This window comes from Raphanus sativus, chromosome 6 (genome assembly GCF_000801105.2).
Source record: "Raphanus sativus cultivar WK10039 chromosome 6, ASM80110v3, whole genome shotgun sequence".
NCBI classification, from domain to species: Eukaryota; Viridiplantae; Streptophyta; class Magnoliopsida; order Brassicales; family Brassicaceae; genus Raphanus; species Raphanus sativus.
The window spans coordinates 9,752,072-9,779,249 of NC_079516.1; the positions used below are offsets into that span (position 1 = coordinate 9,752,072).

General features: G+C 36.9%; 4 protein-coding genes and 1 long non-coding RNA gene across 6 annotated transcripts; all 5 read right to left on the bottom strand.

Moving 5' to 3' along the window:
* LOC108806470 (secretory carrier-associated membrane protein 3) lies at positions 1–2,536 on the bottom strand. Its single transcript, XM_018578600.2, has 12 exons — positions 2,366–2,536; positions 1,975–2,100; positions 1,824–1,886; positions 1,693–1,726; positions 1,497–1,619; positions 1,323–1,385; positions 1,159–1,252; positions 1,020–1,065; positions 866–933; positions 557–605; positions 389–454; positions 1–259 (listed from the first exon to the last, which is right to left on the bottom strand). Exons 1-12 carry the CDS (start codon positions 2,423–2,425, stop codon positions 173–175), a joined length of 879 nt encoding a protein of 292 aa, XP_018434102.1. The 5' UTR covers positions 2,426–2,536; the 3' UTR covers positions 1–172.
* Positions 2,537–3,197: 661 nt separating this feature from the next.
* Positions 3,198–5,588, bottom strand: LOC130496668 (uncharacterized). The gene is made up of 2 exons (XR_008935830.1): positions 4,191–5,588; positions 3,198–4,012 (listed from the first exon to the last, which is right to left on the bottom strand). It is a non-coding gene; the product is annotated as an uncharacterized LOC130496668 (long non-coding RNA).
* Positions 5,589–7,434: 1,846 nt separating this feature from the next.
* Positions 7,435–11,090, bottom strand: LOC108813412 (uncharacterized). Its single transcript, XM_018585952.2, has 17 exons — positions 10,887–11,090; positions 10,174–10,306; positions 10,009–10,083; positions 9,756–9,857; positions 9,633–9,668; positions 9,427–9,537; positions 9,256–9,339; positions 9,063–9,181; positions 8,876–8,977; positions 8,677–8,793; positions 8,524–8,589; positions 8,348–8,414; positions 8,205–8,258; positions 8,023–8,118; positions 7,903–7,929; positions 7,793–7,828; positions 7,435–7,702 (listed from the first exon to the last, which is right to left on the bottom strand). The coding sequence occupies exons 3-17, from the start codon at positions 10,078–10,080 to the stop codon at positions 7,514–7,516; spliced, it is 1,278 nt and encodes a 425-aa protein (XP_018441454.1). The 5' UTR covers positions 10,081–10,083; positions 10,174–10,306; positions 10,887–11,090; the 3' UTR covers positions 7,435–7,513.
* Positions 11,091–15,919: 4,829 nt separating this feature from the next.
* LOC108806939 (uncharacterized) lies at positions 15,920–18,478 on the bottom strand. Its single transcript, XM_018579154.2, has 5 exons — positions 17,871–18,478; positions 17,532–17,581; positions 17,356–17,433; positions 16,746–17,286; positions 15,920–16,667 (listed from the first exon to the last, which is right to left on the bottom strand). The coding sequence occupies exons 1-5, from the start codon at positions 18,027–18,029 to the stop codon at positions 16,104–16,106; spliced, it is 1,392 nt and encodes a 463-aa protein (XP_018434656.2). The 5' UTR covers positions 18,030–18,478; the 3' UTR covers positions 15,920–16,103.
* A 662-nt stretch (positions 18,479–19,140) lies between these two features.
* Positions 19,141–25,948, bottom strand: LOC130496667 (katanin p80 WD40 repeat-containing subunit B1 homolog KTN80.2-like). 2 transcript variants are annotated; one of them, XM_056988945.1, is made up of 19 exons: positions 25,591–25,948; positions 25,144–25,274; positions 24,939–25,056; positions 24,524–24,750; positions 24,334–24,436; positions 24,116–24,186; positions 23,959–24,033; positions 23,720–23,863; positions 23,448–23,610; positions 22,639–23,046; positions 22,286–22,543; positions 21,859–21,915; positions 20,730–21,769; positions 20,488–20,601; positions 20,283–20,357; positions 20,082–20,194; positions 19,849–19,965; positions 19,691–19,759; positions 19,141–19,582 (listed from the first exon to the last, which is right to left on the bottom strand). In XM_056988945.1, the coding sequence occupies exons 1-19, from the start codon at positions 25,613–25,615 to the stop codon at positions 19,522–19,524; spliced, it is 3,369 nt and encodes a 1,122-aa protein (XP_056844925.1). In that variant the 5' UTR covers positions 25,616–25,948; the 3' UTR covers positions 19,141–19,521. The 2 variants fall into 2 exon arrangements, with proteins under 2 accessions (XP_056844925.1, XP_056844924.1); XM_056988944.1 differs by having other exon boundaries at positions 22,639–23,052.
* Positions 25,949–27,178: the final 1,230 nt, after the last annotated feature.

Genomic DNA, 27,178 nt, shown 5'->3' on the forward strand with positions numbered 1-27,178 from the left:
TGAATTTGAAGTTGAACTCTTGACTTTTTGAATATAACACCGATTTACATGACAGTATAAACAAAAATAGAATCTTTTCTTTTGCTATTGCTTACAAAACAAAGTTCAGAATCTGAAAAAAAAAAAACAGTGAAGATTTCATACACAAGCCAAAATGCTACATAAAGCTGTCTCATACGGCGGCTCTCAGGGCTCCTCTCGCTGCTTCTCGTCTCAGTTCATCTTGTTTCCCACTGCCTCGGAAGTACATATATACTTGCTGCTCAAACAAAAAGACAAAACCATCCCAAAATCAAATGTCAAACAAAAAAAGAACGATTTCAGATCATAAAACACTGTTAGAAAAGCAGATAGATAAAGTATGCGACTGGGAGTTGAAGAGAGAGACCTGAATAACCCAGATGCTGACCACTGATTCGAGGCAGAAAAACCCAAACCCAATGAAGTAGAATATCTGTAAACAAAGAAAGACAATAAGGTCAATGATCCATATCAATATGCTTTTATCTCAGGATCTGTTGTAAGATCATTAGAGGGTGAGAGAGAGAGAGCTTACCCCAACCAATGTATTACCGCTTAAGACATCTACTGCAGGTAAGATCCCACTGTTACACGTAGACAAATCTATTGTAAGAATAATTTTTCCAAGGAAATAAAGCTACCATATGCAAACTACCATTTAGTGGAATATGACCATTATCAAGCAATGGCACACCTAGATGCGAGTGTATTTTGGAGTTTGCAATAAACATTTCTTTGCGTTGAAGTTGATCAACTTAAAATGTTTTCTCCACACTCAAATTACCAAAAGCAATGACGAGATAAACTTCAAATGTTGAGGAAAACTTAAAAAAAAAAAACTTACGCAAGAGATTTTCCTTTGAAGACAACAGGTGGAGCAACCGCAGCAAAGACACAGAAAGCAATGTGGAGCTGCAGCAAGAACAAAGGCTTCAGATTTGATATTACCAAGAAAAAAAAAATGTAAATAACATCATTATAATTTAATCATCGCTCACCATATAGAACATGAAAAACCATCCAAAGCTCAATGCACTGTCAGTTCTGCGTATACATTAAACAAAATAAAAATAAGTGAAAAAAAACGTAGTAACATAATATTAAAAATCAGAAATTAGAAAGTAGACAAGTCCAAACCTGAAGGCACGGTAGAGGGGACGATACCATAAGACATAGCCTCCTGGGACACCAGCTATGAAGTAAATAAGGGCAAGAAGCCATATCGTCACTCCTGAACAAAAAAGAAAACCATGTAAGCAAACTATGAAGTGTAATGAGGAAACAAGAGATAAGAGACAAACCTTCTCCTTTGATCCAAGCTGTAGTAATGGCAATAATATTCCAGAATAGACAAAGGACCAACCCTGCCGAACCAAGAACCACATCATAAATGTTATGCGTCAATGGAAAATGTCAAAAAAGTAGGATTATTTTATCATAGGAATTTGAAAAGTAAAGACAACAAGAGTACGTACCCAAATAGGATGCAAAGGCAACATACTGTAGCCTTTGGAGATGAACAGGAATTTCATTAGCAATGTCATGGTGGATAAGTGGGAAGATAGGCGGCCAGTTTTTCACTTCAATCGTTATTCCAGCTGGCATTAGAGAGAAAACAGTTATAAAAGTGTGTAAACTTGGCTTCTAGACTTTTATAAGAAAAAGGGTAACCTCGTGCAGCAGCATCTTCTTTCCGTTTCACCTCCTACAATCGAACCACAAAAGAAAACAAGATTCAAAAGAGCAACATCCATGACATGTGATTTTACTTAACTAGTTTTAGCAGATAAAAAAAAAAAAACCTGCTCCCGTCGTCTAAGGTCAGCTTCTTTGGCTTGAAGTTCCTTTTCTTTCTTGTTCAGATTCTAAAATGATTCCCAACAAGTTTTATTAGTATTAACTAAATTAATAATCCCCAAGAGGCCAGCTGTATTATATCTCTTAGCAACTAACCTGTGTAGCACCAGATCTGTCATTGTTAAGAGGAATGTCAACGGTTCGACCATAATCGAAACCGACAGGCTCTGGAGGCAAAGGCGAGAGTCTTGAGTTCGATGCAGCCGGAACACTCCCAGTATTCTAAATCGGATTACAAATTCAGTTAGAGACTTTAAAAAAAAAAAAAAAAAAAAGAACAAACTTTATTGATTCAAAATTAGAAACATCAAAAAGCTACAAACAAACTTCAACCAAAAACCTGAGTTACAATCTAATTTTAGGTTCAAAGCAACAAGACAAATTAAAAAAAATAGAGATTTGTCTCCATCAAGATTTCTCACAAGTCAATTATTAATTCACCAAGATTCGAGAGCGAGAGAGTTAATCTGAAGTGAAGGAAGCTTACAGCGAAAGGATTGACTTCTTCTTCCTCAGCGAATGGATTCCGATCATAGCGATTAGCCATGCCTTCGAGAAGATTAGAGCTTTGGTATCAGAGAAGAAGTAGAAGAAGACTTGAAATCGATTTTAAGATCTTAGCCAGCGGACCGAGAACTAGCCAAATACTATATTTGTATATCTTACCCACAAAACGCGTCTTTAAATTATTTATATTTGTGTATTTCGTTTTCTGGGCCTCTAATACTATAATTTATTTCTGGGCCTAATACTATTATATAATTTATTTTGTTAAATACCTTTTTACTTTTTAACACTAATCAAATCTCAAATACTTCACTGTATAATTTTTAATATATTGGATATTGATAAATAACTTCCTCAACAACAACAACAACAAAAAAAAAAAAACTTCCTCAACAACATTTACACGATGCAATCTACATGTAACATTTGAATTGACATACGATCGTACTACATCTTTAGTGCACATACTTTTTTTCGTAACACACATCCATAACGAATGGTTTTAGTTTCACCACTGTGGAACATCTCATAAGCTTTTCATTCTAAATCCGCAAAAAAATGCATCCGGGAATCAATTGCTTTAAGTAATTTACGCTTGTGTTGTTTTTACATGAAAAACCAATCGCTTCATTACGATATACATCAGAAACGTAAGCAAAATTTAAGTATATTAGGTAGCTTTTCTAAAAACATTGTTATTCAACGGCTGTAGTATTCAAACTATTTGAAATCTCTAGAGAGAGAGAAATGACATGGAAAAATAGAAATAGTCCTTTGGTCAATGATCTTGTCTGCTTTTAAGAACCTTTGAAAATTGTCTTAAGAGCAACATTATTGTTAGAGAGGTCTTAGCATTGTTTATTAGTATTTTTGAGCTAAAGAATAATGTTAAGGAACATTAAGAAAAAAAGAGATTATTGCTGATACTTTTAGGTTGGTTCCTAGTAACCAATCCTTACCAAACCAGAAGCAAAACTACATAGCGTCAAGCATTTCTCCGAACGTCTTCCACTCGTAATCACCCAAATGAAGCTTCTCAAACACTTTCCCGTCCTCGCTAGTCTCGACCCCCCTAGCGATCAGCCTCCTGGTCCCGAGGAAAAACTTGTCGCTGTGGTTCTTACACGAGATGTCGAAGAGCTCCGGGAAAGTGGAGATGTCTTCCCAGTGGGAGCTGACTGGATCTTTGAACCTGTGGTTCCTAACGGTGTGACCAGGCTCTCCACCGACGTCGTCGACAGTCACTCCTCGTTTCTTTGTCTCTCTTAGCGTTGTGGACCAGAAGGGTCAAAGCTAAAGGGATGATGACACCAGCAGCTTAAGGAATAATCTTTCACTTCCCTGCTGTCATTTAGCATCTAAACTGAATGAGTCAAAGCTCTGAACTTTGATCAATCTAAAAGAGTAGTACCGTGCTAAGCTTATCACCACCAAGACCAGAACTTTCAAGAGCCTTCTTCCCAGCAACAGTGGTAATAAAGTAACTTTGATCAATCTCCTGGTGGCGGTTTCATCCATTTATTGCAGTGATCCTGGACCTGTACTGCTCTGGAAACCTCAGCCACTGCAGGGAAATTGATCTCAATCCATACAATCCATGTAAGACCTTAACCACGCCAAGATAAACCTGGAAAAAACATCTTACATACTTCAAAACCAAGAACTGAAAATTTTGTAATGATTACATCCACTTGTGAGACTAGAGACAAGAGAAAAATCTTTGAACTTTGTTAATTAGATAGAACATACACTACATTATGTTCTTTTAACTCAAAACAGAACAAAGATTGGGATGATTCAATTACCTCAGCCACGAGGACCCATCAAGGTCTGATCAATCTCTGCGGGTAAAATCAAAAGCGGAAGAGGGAGAAGAAGAAAAGAAGACCATGAGCTGATCAACGGAGAAGCCAAGAGGACACATCAAGGTCTCATCAATCTATGCGGCTTCTCGTTGTGTGATTTTACACATTAGGGATCTCATTCTCCTTCTTTGATTGTGCTTTTTCCCATTATTATCATGAAAAGAATATAGAGATCAAGAAACAGAGGATGCGATGAGGAGAATCACAGAGAGAGATGTGGAGAGAAGAACAATTTTTGTCAAGAGAGAGATGGAGAGAGAAGAAATCCAAATTCCTCAATGAGAGACACGTGTTACTAAGAAACGTTTAGTATTGTCCCTTAATCAAGGAACGTTTTTTTCTAATAAAAGCTAATTTTGATTCAATTACACTAAAAACCTTGTTAAGGAACGGCGATAACGATGGTCTAATTGTTTTTATATAAGAATCGAGAACCGCCTTCACGACATAGAACAAACTCGAACGAATTTGATGAAAACAAAAATGTTTTCACATTTCAAAAACAATAAATAATTCTTTTTATACAATTTTCTAATTTTATGAAAATTATTGAATGTTCAGTGTGGTATTACCTCAAGTTTATATCTATAAACAAACAAAGGTGCTGAAAAAGTAACGCAGTTTTCTCTCTCTTTCTTTTTGTTCTCTCTCCTTCTTTTCACATTTCAAAATTAGAGAAAGTGAAGAGAGAAAACTCATGCCAGTGTTTACGGCGAAATTCTGTCCGGTTGGATCCTCTTTCCAGCATCTCATCTTTATGGTGGTCGGCTGGCTTTGACTCTGGTTGCTCGCGTTCTCTTTGACGGAACTTTCGGCTTTTGACTCTAGTGATGTATCTGACTCTCTGATTGTCACTGGCTTTTGACTCTGACGATTGCCGCTTGTTCATCGGTGGCGTTGTTGGCTATCTCCGGATTTCATCTGGGTTATGTTAGATCTACGCTTCTTGATCTTCATCGCTTTAATTGACTTCTGATCTTGACATGCGATTGTCTCTTCCTCCCCTCTTTGAGGGCTGTGACATCTTCAAGCTTCTTCTCATCTCCAAAGGTGTCTAGGGGTTCTTTCAGCTGAATCGATGTCTGAAGATTGGTTTGTGTCCAATTGAAGCTTTATTGAGGCGAAGATCATCTGGCTCTTTTAATTTTTAAAGTCGTCCGACGGCTTCTTCTCATGTGACTTCCTGTTCTGATGTGTTCCGGTGGATTCTCGGTGAATTGCTCCGGTGACATCTTTCATGCAGTGAAGTTTAGTGGCGTTTCATTCATCGGGCACATGTCTCCATCGCTATCAGATTAATGCGTGGAGTGCTCGAGTTGACTCACCTCTTCCTCTAGAGCTTCTTTCGTTTGGGTTTTGTGGTCTCTGTATTTTAAGCTTTGTTGGGCTTCGTGTTTTGTACTTTTGGGCTTTTAGCCGATCAACAAAGTGGAAAAAAAAAAACAAACAAAGGTGTTTTATAGAGGGAAAAAAGACTTGAATTCTTATCCTAAGTTTAAATAAATCCTAAATCTAAGAACCCCAATTTAATATGAACTATTTTCAAGACAAATATTAACTTTTTCTAAAATGTATGCTCAATCAACTAGAGAAATAATCCAAGATGAAGAAAGACTGAGCCACATATAAACAAGATAATAAAAACTACACTAATCATAGAGAATGATGATTAAATATTAACTTGAACTATTTAACAATGAGCAAAACGGACCTCTCTTTCTCTCTCCTCACTTTCTCTCTCGAAGGCCAACGAAGTAGATCTCACTCGCTCCGGTACGGACAGCGCGTGAGCGCAGGTTCCGGCACCGGAGGCTTCTCCTCTGCCCTTGTCTCTTTGTTTTCTCTTTTGCTTCACCGGTGTCCCCTTCACTCTCCCTGCCTTGTCGTCGCTCTGCTTCTGGTGACCCGTCGTTTTCGTCTCTGCTGCAGGGGAGCTCCGGTTTCAGCGTGGTCTGCTAGGTGGTTGGAGTCTAGACGCAGAGAGGGTGTGGTTTCGTCTGGTGTGGTCGGATTTTAGGGTTTGGCAGGAAGCCCTTTTACTTCTTGTAGGTTCGATTGCGCGTGGAGGAGGTTCGGCTGTCTCATTTGTTCTGTTCCGGTTGGTAGCTTTCGAGCTTCCTTAGTCCGTGCGGTGAGTGAGAGGCGTGTAGCAGCAAATCATCGACTTTACCTTGGTGTCTTGGATTGGCGGGATCTGCGTCGCTACTGCCTAAGGAACTCTGGAGGTTCCCTTTAACTCAGAGGCTCGCTTAGCTCCGGTTTCTGGCGTGTGTCGGAGCCCGCGGTGTTGGCGTGTGGTAGAGGCAGCGCTGCAATATCGAAGGTGGTCGTCTATGGCCTCTCAGATGCGGTTTTGCTTACTCCTTCTGGATCTCCTTCCTCTTCCCGGTGAGTGGTTCCTGTAACCAAGGAGAGTTATGTCGACGTTTCTCTCTGGTGGTGTTGCTCGTGTTCGTATTGGTGTGGTGGGTTCGTGCCACCGAGCCTTCCTTCTCACAAGATAAAGCTTTCCTATCTCCTGTTCTTGGAGAAGGCGGTGGACGAGGCTTCTATTGGCTTCTTCTGTCTGAGGAGTCTTTGTATCCTCGGTGGATCTTCCGGCTTTGTGACATATCCCGAGGCCGTGTATCGTTTTCGATCATGGCAGTGTTACATCGCATTAGCTTTTGCAGGTTTTGTAGCAGCGTTCAGGTTTCCATTCATGGCAATCGGTCCGTACCCGCTTTGTCTTTATTTGTCTTGGGTTTGAAGACTTTGGTCTCCTCTCCCTGGTCAGTTTGTGCGGTAGGAGGCAGTGCAGTCGGGCGGGAGCGATTTTCAAAGGTTTGTGTTCCTTCCCATCCTTCTATAGCATTTGTGCGTTCATCGAAGGAGACGGTTATAAAGGTTTGAGGCGATCATCGGAAACTAGCTACTCCAAAGACGACAAGGATAGTCCCGGCATCCTTGGCAACAAGGAGAACCTCACCTATCCAAAGTCATCGTCGGAGGTTGAGAACGGCAACCGATTCTCGAGAAAATTGAAAAACGGATGAGCGGAATGTGCCGGGTTTAGTGGGTGGGCGAAGCTCGTTTTAGTAATAGATTGCCTCGAGAACTTTTGTTCAAATCATCCTTGTAATCGAATCTTGTAATTCCCGTTTCGGGTTGTTCAATTAATATATCTATTTAAAAAAAAAAAAAAAAAAAAAAAAAAAAAAAAACAATGAGCAAAACCCCTTTTTCTATATTTTTTTCTGATTTAAAAAAAAACTGTATGTGGTTTATTTTCTACTCTCTTCAGCTTTCCGCTGCACTAAACTTGAAATCACACTACTCCGCTTAAATCTCCGGTTATTGCTAATACGGTTCCTGGTCGATGAAGACCGGTCGATCCAGTTCTTGTCTTCCTCAACCGCTCGGTTCCATCGTTCTTTAAAAGTTTGAAGCTCCCATGTTGACTGCCTCCTTATCTGCTCACCAAAACACACACAAAGATTACACACTCCTGCTCGAGGAGGCAAAGGTAACATATTCATCTGGTAACAATAACAAGAACTCACCTCTGTTCTTGAATCAAAAGTTGCAGAACCGCGTCTCTGTATAACAAAGTAAAGTAAGTTTACAGTCAAGAAAATGAGAATATATAGATGCTGAATGAAAACAGCTTTACCCTTGTGACTCCGCTCCGAGCTGAATTCTGTGGAAATAAAGAAAAGATTATTTGTTAAAGTTCGTCTATATACAAGAAAGAATGTTGTGGGAAGTAAGAGGAGGAGGATATATATATTACCTTCTTGTCGGGATAACCACTTCCACCTAGAGTTTGAATGCCTTGATGGAATATATATTCACTGTCCACTATCCCAACTTTCTTGCTACGGTCACCCTATAAACAGACATTTCCAAAACCGATTCATATAGAGAGAATGCAATTGCTAATGAGGTTGCAAGAAAATGTCTTTTTTTTTTTACCTGAGCACAGTACCCAAGTTTCATATCCATACCCCATCCATGTACCAGATCGTTCTAACAACCGCAAAAAGAAAATTAGAAATAGGTTTAATGGTGTGACAAAGATTTAGCTAAAGCACAAGTTAAAGAATCAGATCATTTACCTGTATTAGATTCCAAGTGCAAAACCAAGCAGATCTTGAAAACACTGGAGCCATTCCTTCAACAAATCTGGAAAACACACAGAAAAAAAATAGACATTAAACAATGACAGAAGGTGGGAGTAATGGTGTAGAGAAGTCTTTTAAAAACTTTTATGCTACTTGAAAGAAATATTTACCCGGTACATGGAGGCCCTTCACTAGTATTTGAGCACTTCATATTGCCTCTACTATCATAAACTCGTCTGCGGTTTTGGATTTAAGTAACAAAAAAACATCAAGAGAAGGCCTCTTAACAACAAGTGGGTGGGTTCAACAGGAAACTCACTCACCTATGGAAGATATTTGTTCTAGACCGGACTGTGATTCTATGGTGAACTTCTGTTGAGTTTGGGTGCAAGGCCGGTTGAGAGATCTCAAGTCCTGCTGTTTTTACTATCCTCAGGTATCTGCACCAGAGATCATCAGACTGTTTTTAGGTACCAAGAGGTTTGCCTTTATGCGGAGGGTAAGTAAATGGAATATTATTACTTTTGAGGATTGAAGTTCTCAACTCCAAGATCTTCATCCCAAAGGAAAACATAATCGTAACTGGAGACGATATCAGGATGGAGAAACCGTTTGGCAAACCACCTGAGTACAAACCAATATCTTATTTTCAACAAAACCATAGACAGAGACAGGATTCAAATATAGAAACACAATCATTATGTGGTACCATTTTGTCTGGTTATGAGCAACAATGTGTATGGCTTTAGAGCTCCACTCTAGATCCCACCATTGATCCATGTTTCCATCGTAATGAAACAGAATCACAGTGAAATTCGCCGGAAGAAACTGAATGCAACAAATAAACTTAAACATTGTAGATAGAACCTCATCACAGATTCACTGACCAAGCATATGCTTACCTTCTGTACAATAGTGTCGACATTATCCTTTTGCTTAAGTCCTACAGGCATTGCCAACAAGTTACGGTTCGTCAACTCGCCTCCCTGTTATTAAAGACAACAACATACATCAGAAAAATCCTCTTAAGAATACATGTATTTGATTCCTCTTTCAACAGAAATAAAACTAACCTTTGACCTCAGAGTACTACTTGACCAAAGTGGCTTTAACTCCAAGTCTGATCTAGGCTGTATGATACCAAAAGGTAACCCTTTCAACTTCTCACTCACCGGTTCAGATTCCTTAACAAGATCAAATCAAAATCAAAAACTTTGGAACCGGACAATGCATCAAACATTAGAAAAGACAGAGGAGGGGGTAGAAAAAAAAATGTTACCTTAGCCATCTCAAAGGGATAATCTGTTTCTTCTATCTGAGCAACACATGTACCAAAACAAGAAAAAGTTAATATCATTGTCATATCAAAAGAAAGAAAAAAAAAAATCTTTGAGACATATACCTGTGTCTGTTCATACTGAATATTTGTGGTCTTATACCAAAAGATCAAAAGAACTGTACACATGAGAGCCATGACAGGTTTCATTTTCCAAGAAGATTTACCCTGCAAAAGTTTCAAGCTTTCCCACATCAATATTCAAAGTCTAAACACAGCATATATTGAGACCCGTCAATCACGCAGAGATCATTATCACCAAGCATTACAAAAACCAAAAGAATAAAAAAAAAAGAAGAGAAAAAAGGGAAAAGCTTACCCCTTCTTGAGGGTTGTTTCTTCTCTTAACAAGTGACTTCCATGATTTAATAGAAGGTAACTCATGTTCCATAATCTATTATTCACACAAAGCAAAAACTAATTAATTTCTTTTAATACAGAAACAAAGACATTCAATAGTTTCAGGAATAAGAACAAAACTCACCAAGATGCCACAGTTCTTGTGTCCCCCTTTACAAGGAGAAAATCAAAAAGCTCAGATTAACCAATTTTTGGATACCAAAATCTCAGTTCTTTGTAGGCTCTGATCTACTAGTCACATGCAAGAAGGTACCTGTCTGAAAATAAACACCAGAACTCACGTTACAAACATACAAAAAAGAATTCAGAATCAGACGTTCCAGCTACCTAATGATCTTTCAGACAAAAAAAGGCAAATAAAAATAGAAACTTTTCTCAAAAACCATCAATGAGATATATTTTCGGAAAGATAACAAAACACAGCTCAAAGAAAGAAACAGAGATACAACACTCACTCTCCTAGAAACTGACCAACACAATCTGGGCTACTGTGAAAGAGAAACTCCCTAAGGAATCAAATAGAAAACGATGAGTTTATTTTAAAAAATAAATTTATTATAAATTTTCTTTTCAGATCTAGTGGAAGTAAACTCAAAACTGACGATGGTATGGGCAATGAAAAAATATTTTAAAAGAAAAAAACTTTGCTTCGGTTACACATTAATCATCAATTAATAAACATAGTCATCAAAGTAATTGTTTAGGAGGAGTGCATTTAATTTCAAAGATGCATCTTTTTATTACAGGAGACAACATCATTAGACAACAAGAAACAAACATAACAGAGATTCGTCGTAATTAAGAACATCAAAGAAAGAAAGGAGTCGAAAGAAAAACCTTAAAAGGTGAAATCTGAAGATGGCAGAATCACTGTTTTGGAGCAAAACCCAGCTCGTTAATGGCACCAAGAAGATAGCTTTAGAGATTTATAGATAGAGAGATGTGTTCACTTTTTAAACTGGGATTTTTTCTCCACCAGACAGATTTCTAGAATCGATCGAAACCAAACCCCAACAACAAGCTTTTCTAAGCGGAATCGAATAGAAGACAAACAAAAGAATAATAAATAAAAATAAACAAAAAGCTTTGGTAGTGGAGTGACTCGTGTCACTCTCTCTCCTAATTATTTATTATAAGAAATATATAAATTAATCATATTTTAAGAGTTGGATTCTGGGACCGAATATGGGATTTGGAAGAATAATTTGATGGAATTGAAACAAAAAAAAATGCATTTTCCATGTCTTGCGTTTCCTCAATTATTTAAGTAACAACTTCAATAACAGACAGAACATAAGTGTCTTTGGTTTGCTCCTAAAGCAACTCCAAAGCTTTGTTTCTTTTATTTTCTCGAGTTGTTCAACTAGAACATGACTTCTTGGCCTAACTCGTTTTTTGATTGGCTTTTGTTTTTCGGTTTTGCCAATGTTTATTTGACTAAAGATGCTAAACGCTGAACCAGAGTAAACCATCTTTGGCTTATTATATGTGAATATGATGGACTGAAATTACTGCTTGAGAAAAGAATGCTCATTTTAAACCAGATTAAATTATTTTCGATTCTTTTTTCTTGCTTTTCTCTCACGAATAAGAAGTAACTAAGGCTCTAAGGACAGAAGCGACTAAAGAAACTACAACCAAACGATGAGATTCAATTAAGAGCAGAGCAAGATGTGAAGGTGATTTTGTCAAAAGAAGAAAAGAAAGATGTGAAGGTGACTGGAGAACCCCCATAAACTCTTTTCATATCAGCCAAAATCAAAAATTAGCTTGATTTCACTTGTTTGTTTTCTAAAGCCAAATAGGAAAGTAAATGTGCAAAAATATTGACGAAGTTTGAGTTTTATTTTTCAAATCTGCTGTTAGAATAACTATTTTCATAAATATTTTAAGTTTTTGATTAATTGTATTTTTGAAAAATGGTAACTAATTTTGGTATTCAATTAATTTTTTAAAAATATTTAATGTATAGAGAAAGCATTGGACATTTTTTTGCAGAAATTCAAATATGCAGAAATAGATGAATCAATAAGATTATCATTTAAGCAACACTCTGAAACTTAATCCTACCAAAAAAAACACTCTGAAACTTAAATCATTAGATTAAATCAAATTCCTCCCAAAGGTTTTAAACCACTACCAATCGTCTATGATTTCTAGTGGTCGATCTCAGGTTATCTCGCAATTTTTTCTTCTCGCCAGATGAACTAGTTTTCAATAAAATATTAAAATGAGCATATTTTTGATCGTATCGTTATATCGACCTTATACCACTTGCATTTGAAAACTAACCTAATTACCTATCTTATGTACAAAAATGAGTTTAATCCATCATAGACAATGTTCATCTATTGCTAAATTTCAGACGGATCTGCACAACTTTACATTTTATATGTTTCTTTCCACGCAATTTATTTATCCAGTTCTAATCGACATTGATATCACTCAAATTATCCTAAGAATTGATTTATATTCTCTCAAAAAAAAAGTCAAATTATAGCACTTAGAGTTCGAATCCACAGAGAGCTAGAGTAAACAATAGATCTAATAGTTTATAATTAAACTAGAAAAATAATTTAATAATACAGTAAATATAGTAAAGTAGGCCGAACAAGATAATTGTTCTTAAAGAACTAAGAGTTGTTTGACGGAATGATGGTTTGTTAGACCTAGGATTTCTATTCGGGTAATATGGATTATAGTAGTATAAAGACTATGGTTGCATGCATGATATTGAATAGAACTCAAACTAAGTAATAATCGATCAACTTCTATTTTTCTGGATTATATATTTTCTAGATCTCAGACCTCAACTGTCGTTTGTTGATCTTGAGAAAGTGTCGATCGGTGGTTCTATTGGAATATCGCTTGATAAACCTTTCTAAACATTGATCGATTAATCTATAAGACTATCGACCAATGTTTATTCTAGCAAGCTTTAGCGATCGGGTTTGATATATATATATGTTCACTAGGTTTGGCTAAATCAGTTGTCGCTTATTTCTAACAATCATACCTCAAGATAATTAATTTAAGAAGTAAATCATGATGTCGTTTGCGACTAAATATCCTATGATTAAGGTTCTAGTTCGCGACTCTAGAAAACAACCAATAAGAACAATTCTATTGATTAATATCACAATTTAGCAATTCTATATTTGGAGCTAATCCCTCATAGCCTATCTGAACTTTAAATCTAGCAGGTAGATCTATTCTGACATGATAGTTGTCACAGAAAATCATAGAAAGAATAGGTGAATATAATAAATAATATAAAATCAAAACCAACGAAGTTCCAAAAAAACTCTGAAGAAGTTCATCTCTTCTCTCTTAACTAAAAATAATATAACAAAGTTTGTAGCCATCAACAATGGTTAAGAAACACATAAATAAAGTTTTAGGTCGTTTCCAGGGACATCTGGTAATTTGTAGTTACTTCTAGGCTTTAGTCGACCTAGGGATGTCAAAATGGGTCAAATAGGTCAATCCAACCCATAACCCAAATAGGTTGACTGTTAATGGGTCATGGGTCAACCCAACCTATTTATTAAATGAATTGGGTTGATCCATGACCCATTAAATTAAAAGGGTCAGATGGATTAATGGTTTACCCATGAACCCAATATCTTTTTTTTGTCACTGAAGAACCCAACATCTTTATAATGAACCATTTTTAAGTTAATACCAAGTTGATCGAATGGAGACATAAGTTAAGTTAATATCAAGTTGATCGAATTGAAAATTTTATTTGTCCGGTTTTGGCGAAAAATTGCGTTTTTCCGGTTTCGGCAGAAAATTACGTTTTTCCTATTTTCGCAAAAAATAGGTTGCGTTTTTCAGGTTTTGGCGGAAAATTGTGTGTTTTCCGGTTTTGGCGGGAAATCACATTTTCCAGTTTTGGCGGGAAATTGCGTTTTTTCGATTTTGACGGGAAATTGCGTTTTTCCGATTTTGACGGGAAATTGCGTTTTTCCGATTTTGACGGGAATTGTGTTTTCCGGTTTTGGTGGGAAATTGCGTTCTCCAATTTTGACGGGAAATTGCGTTTTTCCGGTTTTGGCGGGAAATTGCGTTTTCCGGGTTTTGGCGGGAAATTGCGTTTTTCCGAATTTGACGGGAAATTGCGTTTTCAGGTTTTGGCGAGAAATTGCATTTTTCTCCGATTTTGACGGGAAATTGCGTTTTTCCGATTTTGACGGGAAATTGCGTTTTCGATTTTGACGAAAAATTGCGTTTTCCGGTTTAAATTGCTCTTTTTCCGATTTTGACGGGAAATTGCGTTTTCCGGTTTTTGGCGGGAAATTACGTTTTTCCGATTTTGACGGAAATTTGCGTTTTCCGGTTTTGGCGGGAAATTATGTTTTTACGATTTTGACGGGAAATTGCGTTTTTCCGATTTTGACGGGAAATTGCGTTTTTTCGATTTTGACGGGAAATTGCGTTTTTTCGATTTTGACAGGAAATTGCATTTTCCGGTTTTGGCGGAAAATTGTGTTTTCCTATTTTTACGGGAAATTGCGTTTTCTGGTTTTGGCGGAAAATTGTCTTTTTCCGGTTTTGACGGGAAATTGCGTTTTCTGGTTTTGACGGGAAATTGCGTTTTCCGTTTTTGCGGGAAATTGTGTGTTTTCTAGTTTTTCCAAAAATGCGTTTTCTGGTTTTTACGGGAAATTGTGTTTTCCGATTTTTACGGTAAATTGGTTATCCAATTTTTGCGGGAAATTGCATTTTCGGCAAAAATTTTGTTTTTTCGATTTTTGCGGAAAATTACGTTTTCCGATTTTGGCGGGAAATTGCGTTTTTCTGGTTTTGGCAGGAAATTACGTTTTCCGAATTTGACCGGAAATTACGTTTTTCTGGTTTTGGCGGGAAATTGTTTTTTTTTACATTTTTGGTGGTAAATTGCATTTTTGGTTTTGGCGGAAAATTATGTTTTCTGATTTTTGTGGGAAAATGTGTTTTGTGATTTTGACCATTTTTTTTTAATTAAAAACTAAATGGGTCAGAGTTGACTCAACCCAATAGACCTATTTAACTTGTTAATCCATTAACTTGTTAACCCATTAATTTGTTAACCCATCAACCCATTGGATCAAAAATAAACAATTCATTTGGGTTAATGGGTCAATTTGGGTTGGGTCAACCCATGGGTCATGACCCATTTTGACACCCCTAGTCGGCCATAAAATATACCCAGTCCGCATTCTAGAATCACCGTCGATCGACATTAAATATGTATCGTCGATCGACGTTTCTTCATCTGTTCGACAACTTTTTCTCATAAAACAGAATAACCACTCTTCGTTAAAACGGACATGACTTCTACTATATGATGTTGATTGACCTCAAAACGGTGGTATTAGAAATATAACTCAAAGCTATATTTTGTGTCAAAAAATGGATTCAATATAACCGTGGGAAAGTTTTTATCCATAACAAAACATCTAACGCGTCTATGCAATTCTGTACCTCAAAAAACTCCATAATCACTATATTTTTCCAAAACGTACCCGAACCTATAAATACTTTAAAAAGACTTCAAACTGTAGTAAACATATCTTAAAACATTTATATTCTATGATTAAAAGTGGATATATATCGAACATAAAACTTGGACAAATGACTAAAAGAAATTAAATACATACTTTGACTCGATAAAAATAAAATAAAACAAAGATTAAAATTGGTTAGAGCACAATTTATCAATTAGATTTACTAAAAATATCGAAATCAATATATCCGGTTTTACAATGTAGTTCTGCAAATATTTTATGTGTACTTTGCAAAATGGTAGTGGAAAGGTTACATTTTAGCCAATTACAATAAAATTATGGTTTTGTCTAGCAATCTAACTATAAGATTTATGTATGAGATGTAACATTTTATATAAACAGTTAGGTGGTGTTATTAGTTTCACCAGTGATCAGAGGGTATATATCTGTCTGCAGATCAAACTGACCCACATATAAAAACTACAAAGATAAAAATAAAGGCTTTCTTCTGCCTAACTACCAACAACATACGAAGAAACAAACACTTCAAAACGAAACAAAATCATCTCACCCTACTCCGCTTTCTCCCTGTCAATGCAGGAGAATCAAGTCCACGGCTCACTTGTTTATTACCATCTCTTCTTCTCCTCTCTACCGCCGTAACTTTCTTACCCGCCGCTGAGGATTTCACAGCAGCAACTGGTGGTGAATCTGGTACAAGCCTTTTTTTACCACCACTTGAAGTCGTCTTCACCAAATCCTGCTCAACCTTTTTAAGAGGGTGTGCCCCATTTCTTGGTTTTTTAACTCCCACGCTGGTTCGGACAGAAGGAGATTTAGATGTCAAAGCGGGAACCGAAACCTTGGTGCTTGTAGTAATGTTAGGAGGAGGATGATGGTCTTGTGTCAAATAGTGTCGTAGAGACTTGGTGGCAATGTCTCTGAGGGAGACAGCGGATTTGTGCTCACGAGTGTTCTTAGAGTAAAAAATGGCTGCATTGTTAGCCACCAGAAGAAAGTCCATGAAAAGCTCTTTAGCTGAAGATATCGAACGACCGTTGATTCTTGATTTTATAGTGTCTAAGTCCATATGCCTCCTGACCAGTTTCTTGTACCTTGCCCTTTTCTGTTTATTACAATCAAACACAAGGACGTTATAAGCAGAGAAATAAAATATCAAACAAAAAGATGTGATTTATCAAACCTGACTATCAAGCCGTCTCCGGAAGACAAGAGCACATTCGTTGTGTGAGATAGTGTTGTATATCTTCATAAGCTCTTCTGGTAAAGCCAAACCATGGCCTCGGCTAGTAGAAACAGCTTCTATACTCGTACTAGAATTGCTAGCAATGTCCACGTTAGATGAATCCAGCAGATTGTTTTCAACATCTTTACTGGCGCTGCAAACTTTTCGTTTTCTTTTGCCTCGTTTCTTCCTCATACTCGGAAGCACTTGTCCTCCTCCTCCGTACATGGACTCAAAAATGTCGGCATGTAGTAACAGATTATTATTACTCTTCTTGTCTTCTTGCTCTTTTACTGCTGCTTCTGACCAGTTGGTCGTGGTGAGATCTTGCTGTGTGAAACTACCAACTGATGACAAGTCTTTGCTGGTGCATTCACCTCCGCCTTCAGACTTGGGGGAGGGTTCGAGGGATAATGTTCGGCTTGAATCATAATAATCATTGTTTTCATCAACAACATTGCTTTCTGATTTCAGACTCTGGAGCTTTGATTCCAACGACCTTAAAAAAAAAACAGAGTATTAACATTCACAAGACATTTTCCATATAGAAACAAAGGGGCTAACTAACCCAATGGAGTCTTGGGACTGAAGTAAAGCTGCCTTAAGCTCAGCTACTCGTTTCTTCTTAACCTCTTCATACCATGATCTACAAGAAACATAAACAATATGCAAAAAGAAAAAAAAAAAAAATTACTTGGTATCGGGCTAGAAAGACCAAAAAAAATAAAAGAACAAATCATTTACTTGCATCCCAAATAACGTTCACGCAAGTCCTTGTACTTAGCCTTGCATATCTGGAATAAAATTAGGATTTAGCAAAGGTAAGAAGAGAAACAATGTCAGAGTTAAAGGCTACTCAGTCTACAAGATGAGAAGAACCACACGTGTGTTAATACGAATCAACCATCTTACTTTATTTTTTTTTAACACTAAACCTTTCTTGAGACACAAGTGATGGATCTATACCGACAACAAACACTATTTTTTTTTCCTTTGATTGATAGTTCGTTAACAGTTTCGTTCTTATCCTCTGACATTTGATCTCATCGAAGTTTTGAGATTTTAAAAGAGACCAAAACAAACCTCAGGTGTGAAAATCCCCGACATAGAATGAGAACGGAGTTCTTCGGAGACGACGGTCCAGTCGTCGGTTCCGTGACGTAGCACTGCGCCGCCGAGGAGAAGCTCCTCCCATGTTCCCCAATCACTCGCCATCTTCTTCGTCAATATCATCATAACCATCAAATCAAAAATATCAAATCCGCGTGTAGGCTACGCGCTCCTCGATTTTGAGAAAAAAAAAACTAATTAAACTACGCACCGCGGCGCACGGTAGCCCGCTTTGAACAAGAGAAAAAATAAAAATGAAAATTCAGAGACAGAGACAACTCAAGAAAAGAAAACGACAATGAATTTTGAAAGAAGATGTCACGAGCTGGTGTTTGTGTCGGAGGTTATTACGCGAAAGCGGTTTTCCGACAAGAAATCGGGGGAATAATAATGAAATTAAATTTACAAAAAAAAATTAGGATAAATAAATAAAATCAGAGGCCGGGAGAGAAAGGGTTGACGAAGGAGTCTGTGTCGTCTATCTCTCTCTGCTCGATGTTCGTAAACGGAAAAATTGATGGTTCTGTTTTTTCTTAAAATAATTCAAAATACAAAAGGATTGTTTGTTTTTGAACAAATCCTTCGACTAGATTTATTTTTTTCTTTCTCTAAATAAAGCAAATTATTTAACAGAAATTTTCTATTGTTTCTTTATTTATTCGTTTTTTCGTCATTACCACACCTTTTAGAATACCTATCTCGTATTCTGCCAAATACTGATTTGTTTTTTTTCTTTCTATTTAATGTTTTCTACAACGATATTTTAATTATTTTTTAAGATTTGATTGTTCATCTTGAATAATATTAATAACATTAATCATTACATTTTGATTCTTGGATTCTATCTTAAAAATAAAACAAACATTTTCGTCCATTTGATGACTATATTCAGCAACCAAACTACTTTCATGAAAAAAAGTTATTTAATACATCTAAGAGTTGAGAATTAACTTTATAAAAGTCTTCCGTTCATAATTTGTATATATTTTTCTTTAAACTTTGATTAGGTAAATTTTAATTTGATACTTTCCGAAGAAGTTTCTTCATACACTCCGTTAACGTCTTTCGTACATCTGGGAAGGCATAAACTATTCAATAACAAGGACAATTATCATGAATAGTAATTACTAACTATATAAAACGTGTCATCGTCAAGTTTGGTAGATGACAAATATTTGATTAATCTGTTTACTTAACCTGCACACAACCCATTCCAAATGTAAGTAGGTTCAAACCGTTCAAGTCAGGGGACCTAAAGTAGATTGCCAAATGAAAAGGAAATATTCGTATACCGAAATCTCTTCTCATTAAGTCCACATGGAGAGAGCGAGAAACATTGTAACACGTGATTTACTGAATCAAGAAACTGAAGCACTACAAGTATAATCCCAGACACAGATCGATTTACAGCATATACTGAATTTTTAGAGGGGAGATATTCTCCGGGGAGGGCGATTCTATAGCAAAATTCTGCCACAAGAAACTGCGACTTCTCAACGAATCTTCAAAGCAACGGATGCCAAATCGCGGGAAGGAACATGGAGACCGAGTTCTTGGTAACATACAGATTGATGGAGATGAACACTGTTTCAAAATGATTCTGAGTGGTCTTGAATCTGAACCTTTATGGTGTCTGAAGAACTAAGTTTAATTCTTGAGCCTTTCTAGCTATGAGACCTCCTCTTCTGTATTTATATGAAAAAATAGAAGGAACAAAATTACACAACCGAAGCAAACACCAACTATTAGATACTCTCCATCGTCCAGAACTAGGTTTTAGAAGTTTCTTTTACCTGGTGAGTAGTGGAAGGATCTTTTGAACCTTCTGCAATTCCGCAGAACAATTTTGGCAGATCTGTAGTCTGCATTTTCTCAATTTTTTTAACTTTCCGATAAAAGTGAATAAGGTGAGAGAAGTTATAGCACGAAAATAAACGAGAGGAAAATTTACCTTTCTTCTGCATGAAGATCAACACCAACACTTCGTCTTGCTGAAACATTTGATTGTACAACTGTACCGAACACTGCTACTAGCTTCAAGAGCATTTCCAAGGAGACACTTACAGGCCTATACAAAAATTGAAATTCATGATAAGACATTATTGCTTTCTTCTCTTAAAATTAATTTATAACTGAAACTCAAAGCAAAAAATAATCTAAGGACAGAGAATAAGATAACTTTACCTTTCAGTCCGGCTCCCCAATAAGCCTGTCAGGACAGGTGCTAATTGCGAAAACAGATCCAGCGTAAGAATCTCTGGTTTGTCTGTTAGAATACTTATCACATCTGCTTGAACCTGTTCCCGTATAAGTGAGTCAGCATTTTCTAGACATTTAAGCATTAAAAGGACTGAGCTAAAAAAAGTAATCTACTGGGATACATACCGAGTGATCTGACAGCTTTTTCAAGGCCATGATTGCGCCTTTAATATCGCTACGCTCCCAAAAATGTCTTACAATCTGCAATTTTGTGATATATCAACAACCTCTTCTTAAAAAAGAATAGACTTACGAAAAATCAAACAATAAGAGGAAAAGAGAACAAGAGAGTGAGAGACCAAAAGAACAGAACAGGAGAGCTAAATTTTACCTGTAATTTTGTCAACCTTGATTGAAGAGTGTTTAAGACCTCATTATGAGTTTGCATTAATGTCTCACTGATGTCACCTTGACTCTCCCTCTCAGATATCTGAGGCTCTTCCTTCTGCACAAGCCAAACAAATCAAATACTTGTCATGTTCACAGATCTCTTTCAACTTTGTCATCCTTGCAAATTCATATTTCTTGTGCAGCATCGGATACGTTTCAAAGATGGAGAAGTCATAAGCTTACCTGGGTCGAGATATCGTAATCTGGTTGAGTTTGTGTTATATGTGCCTCATCCAGTGCCATATCAGCCACCTGATCCATTACCGCAGGTGTTGCCAGCGTTTGAGTTGGGCTAAATCGATGCCTGGATCTTATATGTGATGCATCAGATGTCACATTATTTGCTTGATTGATTTTAGCAGGAATTACACGAACGGGAGAGTTCCTAGCTGACCGTGTTAATGCAACTGGAGACTCATAAGATGGGATATCATCTGCTTCATTGAGTTTCATAGGTATTACACGGGCTGGTGAAGTCCTAGCTGATCGTGTTGATTGTAAAGGACGCTCATCATGCGTGTTAGTTGTTTGATTGAGCATCACAGGCCTTACACGCGTTGAAGAACTCCTCAGTGGTCTTCTTGGTATTACATGAGGCTCATCAGGTTTCATGTTAGTTGACCGACTCCGATTGAGTATCATAGGCGTAACTGGGGCTGGAGAAGTCGCTTGTCGTGTTGATGTTACAGGAGACTCATCAGATGTCAAATTACCAGCCGAACTCCTACCAGACCGTGTTGATGTTACAGGAGGGTCATCCGATTTCATTTTTGTTGTCTGGTTGGGTGCCACAGGTATAACCGGGGGTGGAGAAAACCTAGCTTGTCGTGTTGATGTTACAGGAGACTCATCAGATGTCAAATTAGCAGGCGAACTCCTACCAGGTCGTGTTAATGTTACAGAAGGCCCATCAGTTGTTATGTCTGGGTCCCGACCAAGAACCACAGGCATTACTCTGGCTGGAATACTCCTAGGTCGTCGTGTTGATACCACAGGAGCTTCAACTGTGGTCAAGTTAGTTGCCTCATCAAGTTTAACTGGCATAACCTGGGTAGGCAGTGGGCTAACTGCTGGTACCGACGCTGATTTGACCTCTTCCTCCACAGCATTAGTGCTCAGAACTGTTGCTGCACTAGCTGCTTTATCTTCTTCAGCAGGAGTAATTGTTTCTCTTCTCTCAAATCTCTCAACCAATGACCGTGTCCTCCCGGAAACAACTTTTACTGCAAACATAGCAGTTCTTAATAAATCAATAACCAGATAACTATATGCTACCAAAGAAAGCAAACACAGAAAAGTTTGCATGGCTAACCTCCTCTAACAACTTTCACAGAGTCTGATTCTTTGCTACCTCCAGGGGATTTGACGCCTGCACAGCATAATATTTATATCAATTACTTGCAAACTGATTGTTGCCTGCCTCAAACCAAGTAACCAGACCCAGCTAACAAAGAAAACTGTGAAGCAATTCAGTTCTAAAAGTAGCTAAAACTGAGACTTAGCAACCTATAAGCTAATGCTATTGTTTATCTGATGCCTTATTCATCTTTTCCAAGATTACGTTTGTCAGTAACTTCAAACCCAAAAGTAGCTCTTATAGATTGTGTTGTATGCTGTTTTTCTTATCTAGTAACTCACTCGTATTAAACACATCAAAGTTGCACAAATGTTAGTTTGACCCCACAAGTGGAAATGCCCATTAGTCAGATCTGATTTAGAATAAGTAGTTGAGTACTTACTTTTCTGTTCATCACCAGCTTTCTCTGGTGTTAAAACTCGTTCTGGCTTGCTTAAAATGATAGCATCATTGGCATCCTCCTCAGTCGGGTTACACCCTCTGTCATCCGCAAGCTCTTTTGGCAAGTCTGCGTCTCTTGATTTTTCTAAGCCACTTTGGTGACTGTCTAAATTTTCAGAATCAACAGACACCGCCCATCTTGTCTCATTGTGCTTAGTATTTGGTGATCTCTGCACGCGAGGCGGTTTCAGCTGCATAGCTGAGACAAAATTGAAAGAGATTCCAATAAGATAGAATTATACTATCTGAAAGCTCATATCTGGTGAAACTGAAGTGTGCACTGGGAGAACTTACATTTCGCTTCATCAGTTGGTGACTCTGGAAATAAAGCTTTTTCAAACTTGCTGGTTATACTCTTGATGATGGAATCATTGACATCAAAAGGTTTTCTACCACTCTCTTCTGAATTAAGCACAGCCTTAGTATCCAGCTTATTCTCACCGTCTGATCCGCTTTGCTTCGGAGTACCAGACTGAACAGCCCCTGACTGCTTTATTGGCGTTTTTCTTACATGAGCCGGTCTCAGCAGCATACCCGGCTTCGTTTTTGAGAAAGTGATAGATTCCCTTCCCGAATCAGACGAGTCTTTCCCAATATCATTATGCACAATGAAAGACTTATCCCCTGCTTGTCCAGTAGATGTTGCATTGAATTTAGAAGTACTTTGTGATCCTAGCTTATCTGCAACGGTTGAATTTCCACCTGTGGCTTTGAAGAAAAGAGAGAATATGAGACGAAATTTAACCATAAGCATACAAAAGTGATTAACGTACATAATTACGCTGACGCAGCACAGAAGCTGACATTAAAGACTGAAAATCACAATCCAGCTCACAATAGTTATGGCTATGAATAACACATATGCGGGAAAATATATGACTAGCTTTCTATCACTAGAACAAGCAAAATGGAATTTATTGATCTCCGTTAATATTCCATTGTAAATAAGCATTTTAGTACTGATTCGAAAGGTAGCATGACAGCAAGTTGTAAGCTAGCGTACGTGACTCTCCTACATCAGAATGTGATTGAGCTTGTCCTTTCATGTATGGCACGTTTATTTTTGGTTTTCATTTCTAAGAAGACAGTTAACATTCACTCACAGTCGATGTATATGTTTTTGATCTCTTTTATCTCATAATCTGGAGATGAGCTGCGCCTGGAACCACTCTTTACTCTCTCGGAAGATTGATCGTCCAGAACGCCGAGTACTTTCTCCACGCATTCTTTTTTATCCACAGATCCAATGCCATATGGTTCAATTTGCTGCTTACAATTAAGGGCAAAAGAAAAAAAGAGTTTGAGGCTTTGAAACTTTAGTCATCAGCTTCACATAACTTTCGAAAGGAATAGAGAATCACAATAGCTGACGTACTGATATATCAGAGACCCAAATCCCTACAGAGTTTTGGTAGTATGAACAACCCATGAGCTTCCCTTCGCTGATGCATAAGTCACCAAGCGTTGACCATCCCATATCAACACTATCATGACAAACAACGGGCTCCCATGAATAAACCTGAATTTATGAGCATCATTTATCAATGTACCATCAACACTTGAGATCTCTAAATATGGCAGAGAGCTCATTAAAAGAAAAAGATAAATAAAAACCTTTAAGCCATCATCCAAACCACAAAAAAGGGTTCGCCCATCCGGATGAAATTTGATTGAACGAACTCCAGTTTCCTGTGAAACGAACAAAGCACAAGATGCAAAGAAAAAGATAGTTAGTAAAAAAACCTAGACAAAGAGACTTTGTGTTAGTTACCTCTGGTCGGGTAGATCCAATCAATTCAAACGTTTCCAAATCCCAGAACTTTACAGTCCTGTCAGCCGAACCTGAAAAATGAATAGGGGAATGTATGAAATCACAAGACCTCAAATATAAAACTTGTGAACAGAGAAGGATCGATAGTTAAACAAGTAACCAAAAGCTGCCACCAAACTACCACTAAAATGCTTACAACTACAAAAATTCAGACTAACCAGTAGCTAGGAGGAACTCAAGTGGGTGGAAGTCCAGCGAACGAACAGATCCTTCATGAAACTTAAAATCATGTATAAGCTTTCCAGCAGTCAAATCCCATACCTATAGGATAGACGACCAATAGTATTATTGTTAAAAGAAGACATGTATGACTGAGCGCACAAGATCAACAATCAAGTTCTTTCTTACCTTTACAGCATTGTCAAGTCCTCCTGTCACAACCCAACGACCATCGGGACTAAATTTGATAGTGTTGATGTCACGAGTATGACCCTTGTAGGTCTGTATGCACCCCTTCTTTCTGATGTCCCAGATCTTAAGATTCGTATCGTTTGATCCCGATGCCAAAAATTCACCAAAGGGATGAAACTCAACAGCAGAACAACTTGATCTATGTCCAGTAAAAGCTCGAACCACTACACTTCAAGAGCAAGAGTCAAAAATGGTAGGCCTCATTATTCTAAAAGTAAAGGATTAGATATGCTCAAAAGAAAAAAAATAACCAAAATCCACATCTACAATAACTCAACCGAACCAGCTCTAGCACACATGTAAAGAGTAACAAAATCTTGTAAAAGGAGAAGCAGAAAGTGAATCAACTAACTCTTTGCTTCTTCTAAATCCCAGAGCTTGATCAGACCCGAAGAAGCTCCACCAAGGACCAAAACTTCAGCCGAGTCGAAAGCTACTGAATCCACTTCACTAGTATGTCCACATAAACTCTGCAAAATAAGAAGATAGCATCATCATTTTCTTGTACAAAACCATTTTGATAAAACAAAAAAATTTGAAAATATTGAAAAAGATACCATTAAAGAAGTAGGCTTGCCGATGGCCCAAAGGTTGACCTTGTAATCATCACCGCCAGTAATAAGAAGGCGTGATGTCTTCTTTCCGATACTCAGGCAATTCACATTTGCAGAATGTGCCAAAAACTCCTCTAAGTCCCCCCCCAAATCAAAGTCAAGTTTTAAACACAAGGTAACAGCCTTTTGAAGCAAAAACAGCATAGTGCATTTCTTAGGACATATATATAACACATTTAATTCAAGTCTCTTCTACCATATGTTCTCTAGATTTGGTTAAGCAGACAATTAATTCTTGAAATGCTAATTAAAACCTGAAGCTCATTTTGTTAACTAACACAAACGAAAGTTTCTTCTTGGGAGTTTATAGATTAAAAAAAAACTCAAGAAAATTAATTAAAGTTAAAGAAACAACAAAATCGCCAGAATATATATAAAAAAAAAGGATACGCAGCTTATATCCGCGCTTGGCCATTGTCTACTCGATTCGATATCCAGCAATCCGAATCCGTAGCTTCCGGTAATCGATCGGAAAAACGGTGAATCGGAGCTTCCAGAATCCGAATTGTCACTACACGACAGAGAAGAGGGATAATAATAAACACGTAGAAGAAGAAGAGGTTGCTTCCCGTTGCGATTTCAAAAAATAAAAATCTGAAAAGGAATCAGATTCGTGTGAAAAAGGAAACGGAGACAAAAATCAGATTCAAACAGTGACTCTCTCTCTCTCTCTCTCTCTCGGAGAAGAAGAAGGAAAATGGTAAAGGCGAAAGAAGAGGTTTTCTCTTTTTCTCAGAATTTGCACATTTTTTTTTTTACGATTTCATTTATTTATTTATCGTTCGGTCGGTCATTTTAAAAAATTTAAAATATTTTTTAAGCATTTTTCTTGGACAGTGGGTGGACCTGTAGTTTCTTCGTCGCTCGTTTTTCTCAGTTCTGACGGAAAAATCCTTTTGTCCGGGCATTAAACTTAATGAAGTTACCGAAACACCCTCGCTTTCAACTGACTCTACCGGTTACAGTTACAGTTTTTTTTCTTCTCCTCAAACTCCATCATAATTTAGACCTTTGTTGTCAATAATATGTTTATTGGATAGGTGAGGAAACACGTCATCACCTACCTTCTCTTGGGTTTGTTTGTTTCCTATAGACACTGTCAACCTTTTAAACAAACAAGGTTTTTGAAAATTTAAATAAGGTTTTTCTTCTGGTTTTAAACATCAACTTATGTTAAGAATTGAGACTTTGTAAATAAATAAGGTTGTTACGTGTTTTTGTTTTGTAAGAAGTTCATTTTAACACATAAATACTCAATTGATTCCACAGTTTATACTAGAAGTTGTAGAGAGCCTTTTATTCTCTTTAGATAATTTTTTTATCACAATAGAATCGATATTTTACAGGTTTATCAAGATTTTGTGAAACGACAACTGTTTTCATAGTTTTGCACATTATTTCGAGACTCGAAGTTGACTGAAATATTTAGAAAATTGCTAACCCGTCTCGAAAACAGACACGAAACTCTATGATTTGAGTGTGATTAATAACATCTTCTCTGTTAAAAAAGAAAAGTACTATTCTTATCTACTCCCTCTGTTTTTTAAAGATTCATGTTCTAGATAAAAAAATTATTTTAAAAAGATACAACTTTTACTTTTTCAATGTATTATTTAATAAAAATTTGTTAACTTCAAAAAAATTAATTGTGTTTATTGAATTTTTATTGGTTAAAGATTATAGAAAATTGTTATTCACAAAAATTAATACATTTTTAATGTGATTTTTTAATATATGTAAAAAGTTTAGAATATGTATCTTTAAAAACAAAGGGAGTATTATTTAGAAGTTTTAGTAAGACCATTTATTAGACTTCATAAGAAAATCATCCCATCTACTAACTTAAATTTAATATTTAATCGAATTTGGTTAAATTACGGTAATAACCTATCTTTTTTTTCATATGCAAATTGATGACAATAACATTTTTAATCTATTAACATTTATTGAAATTTCTTAATCTCAAAGTCTTGTTGTT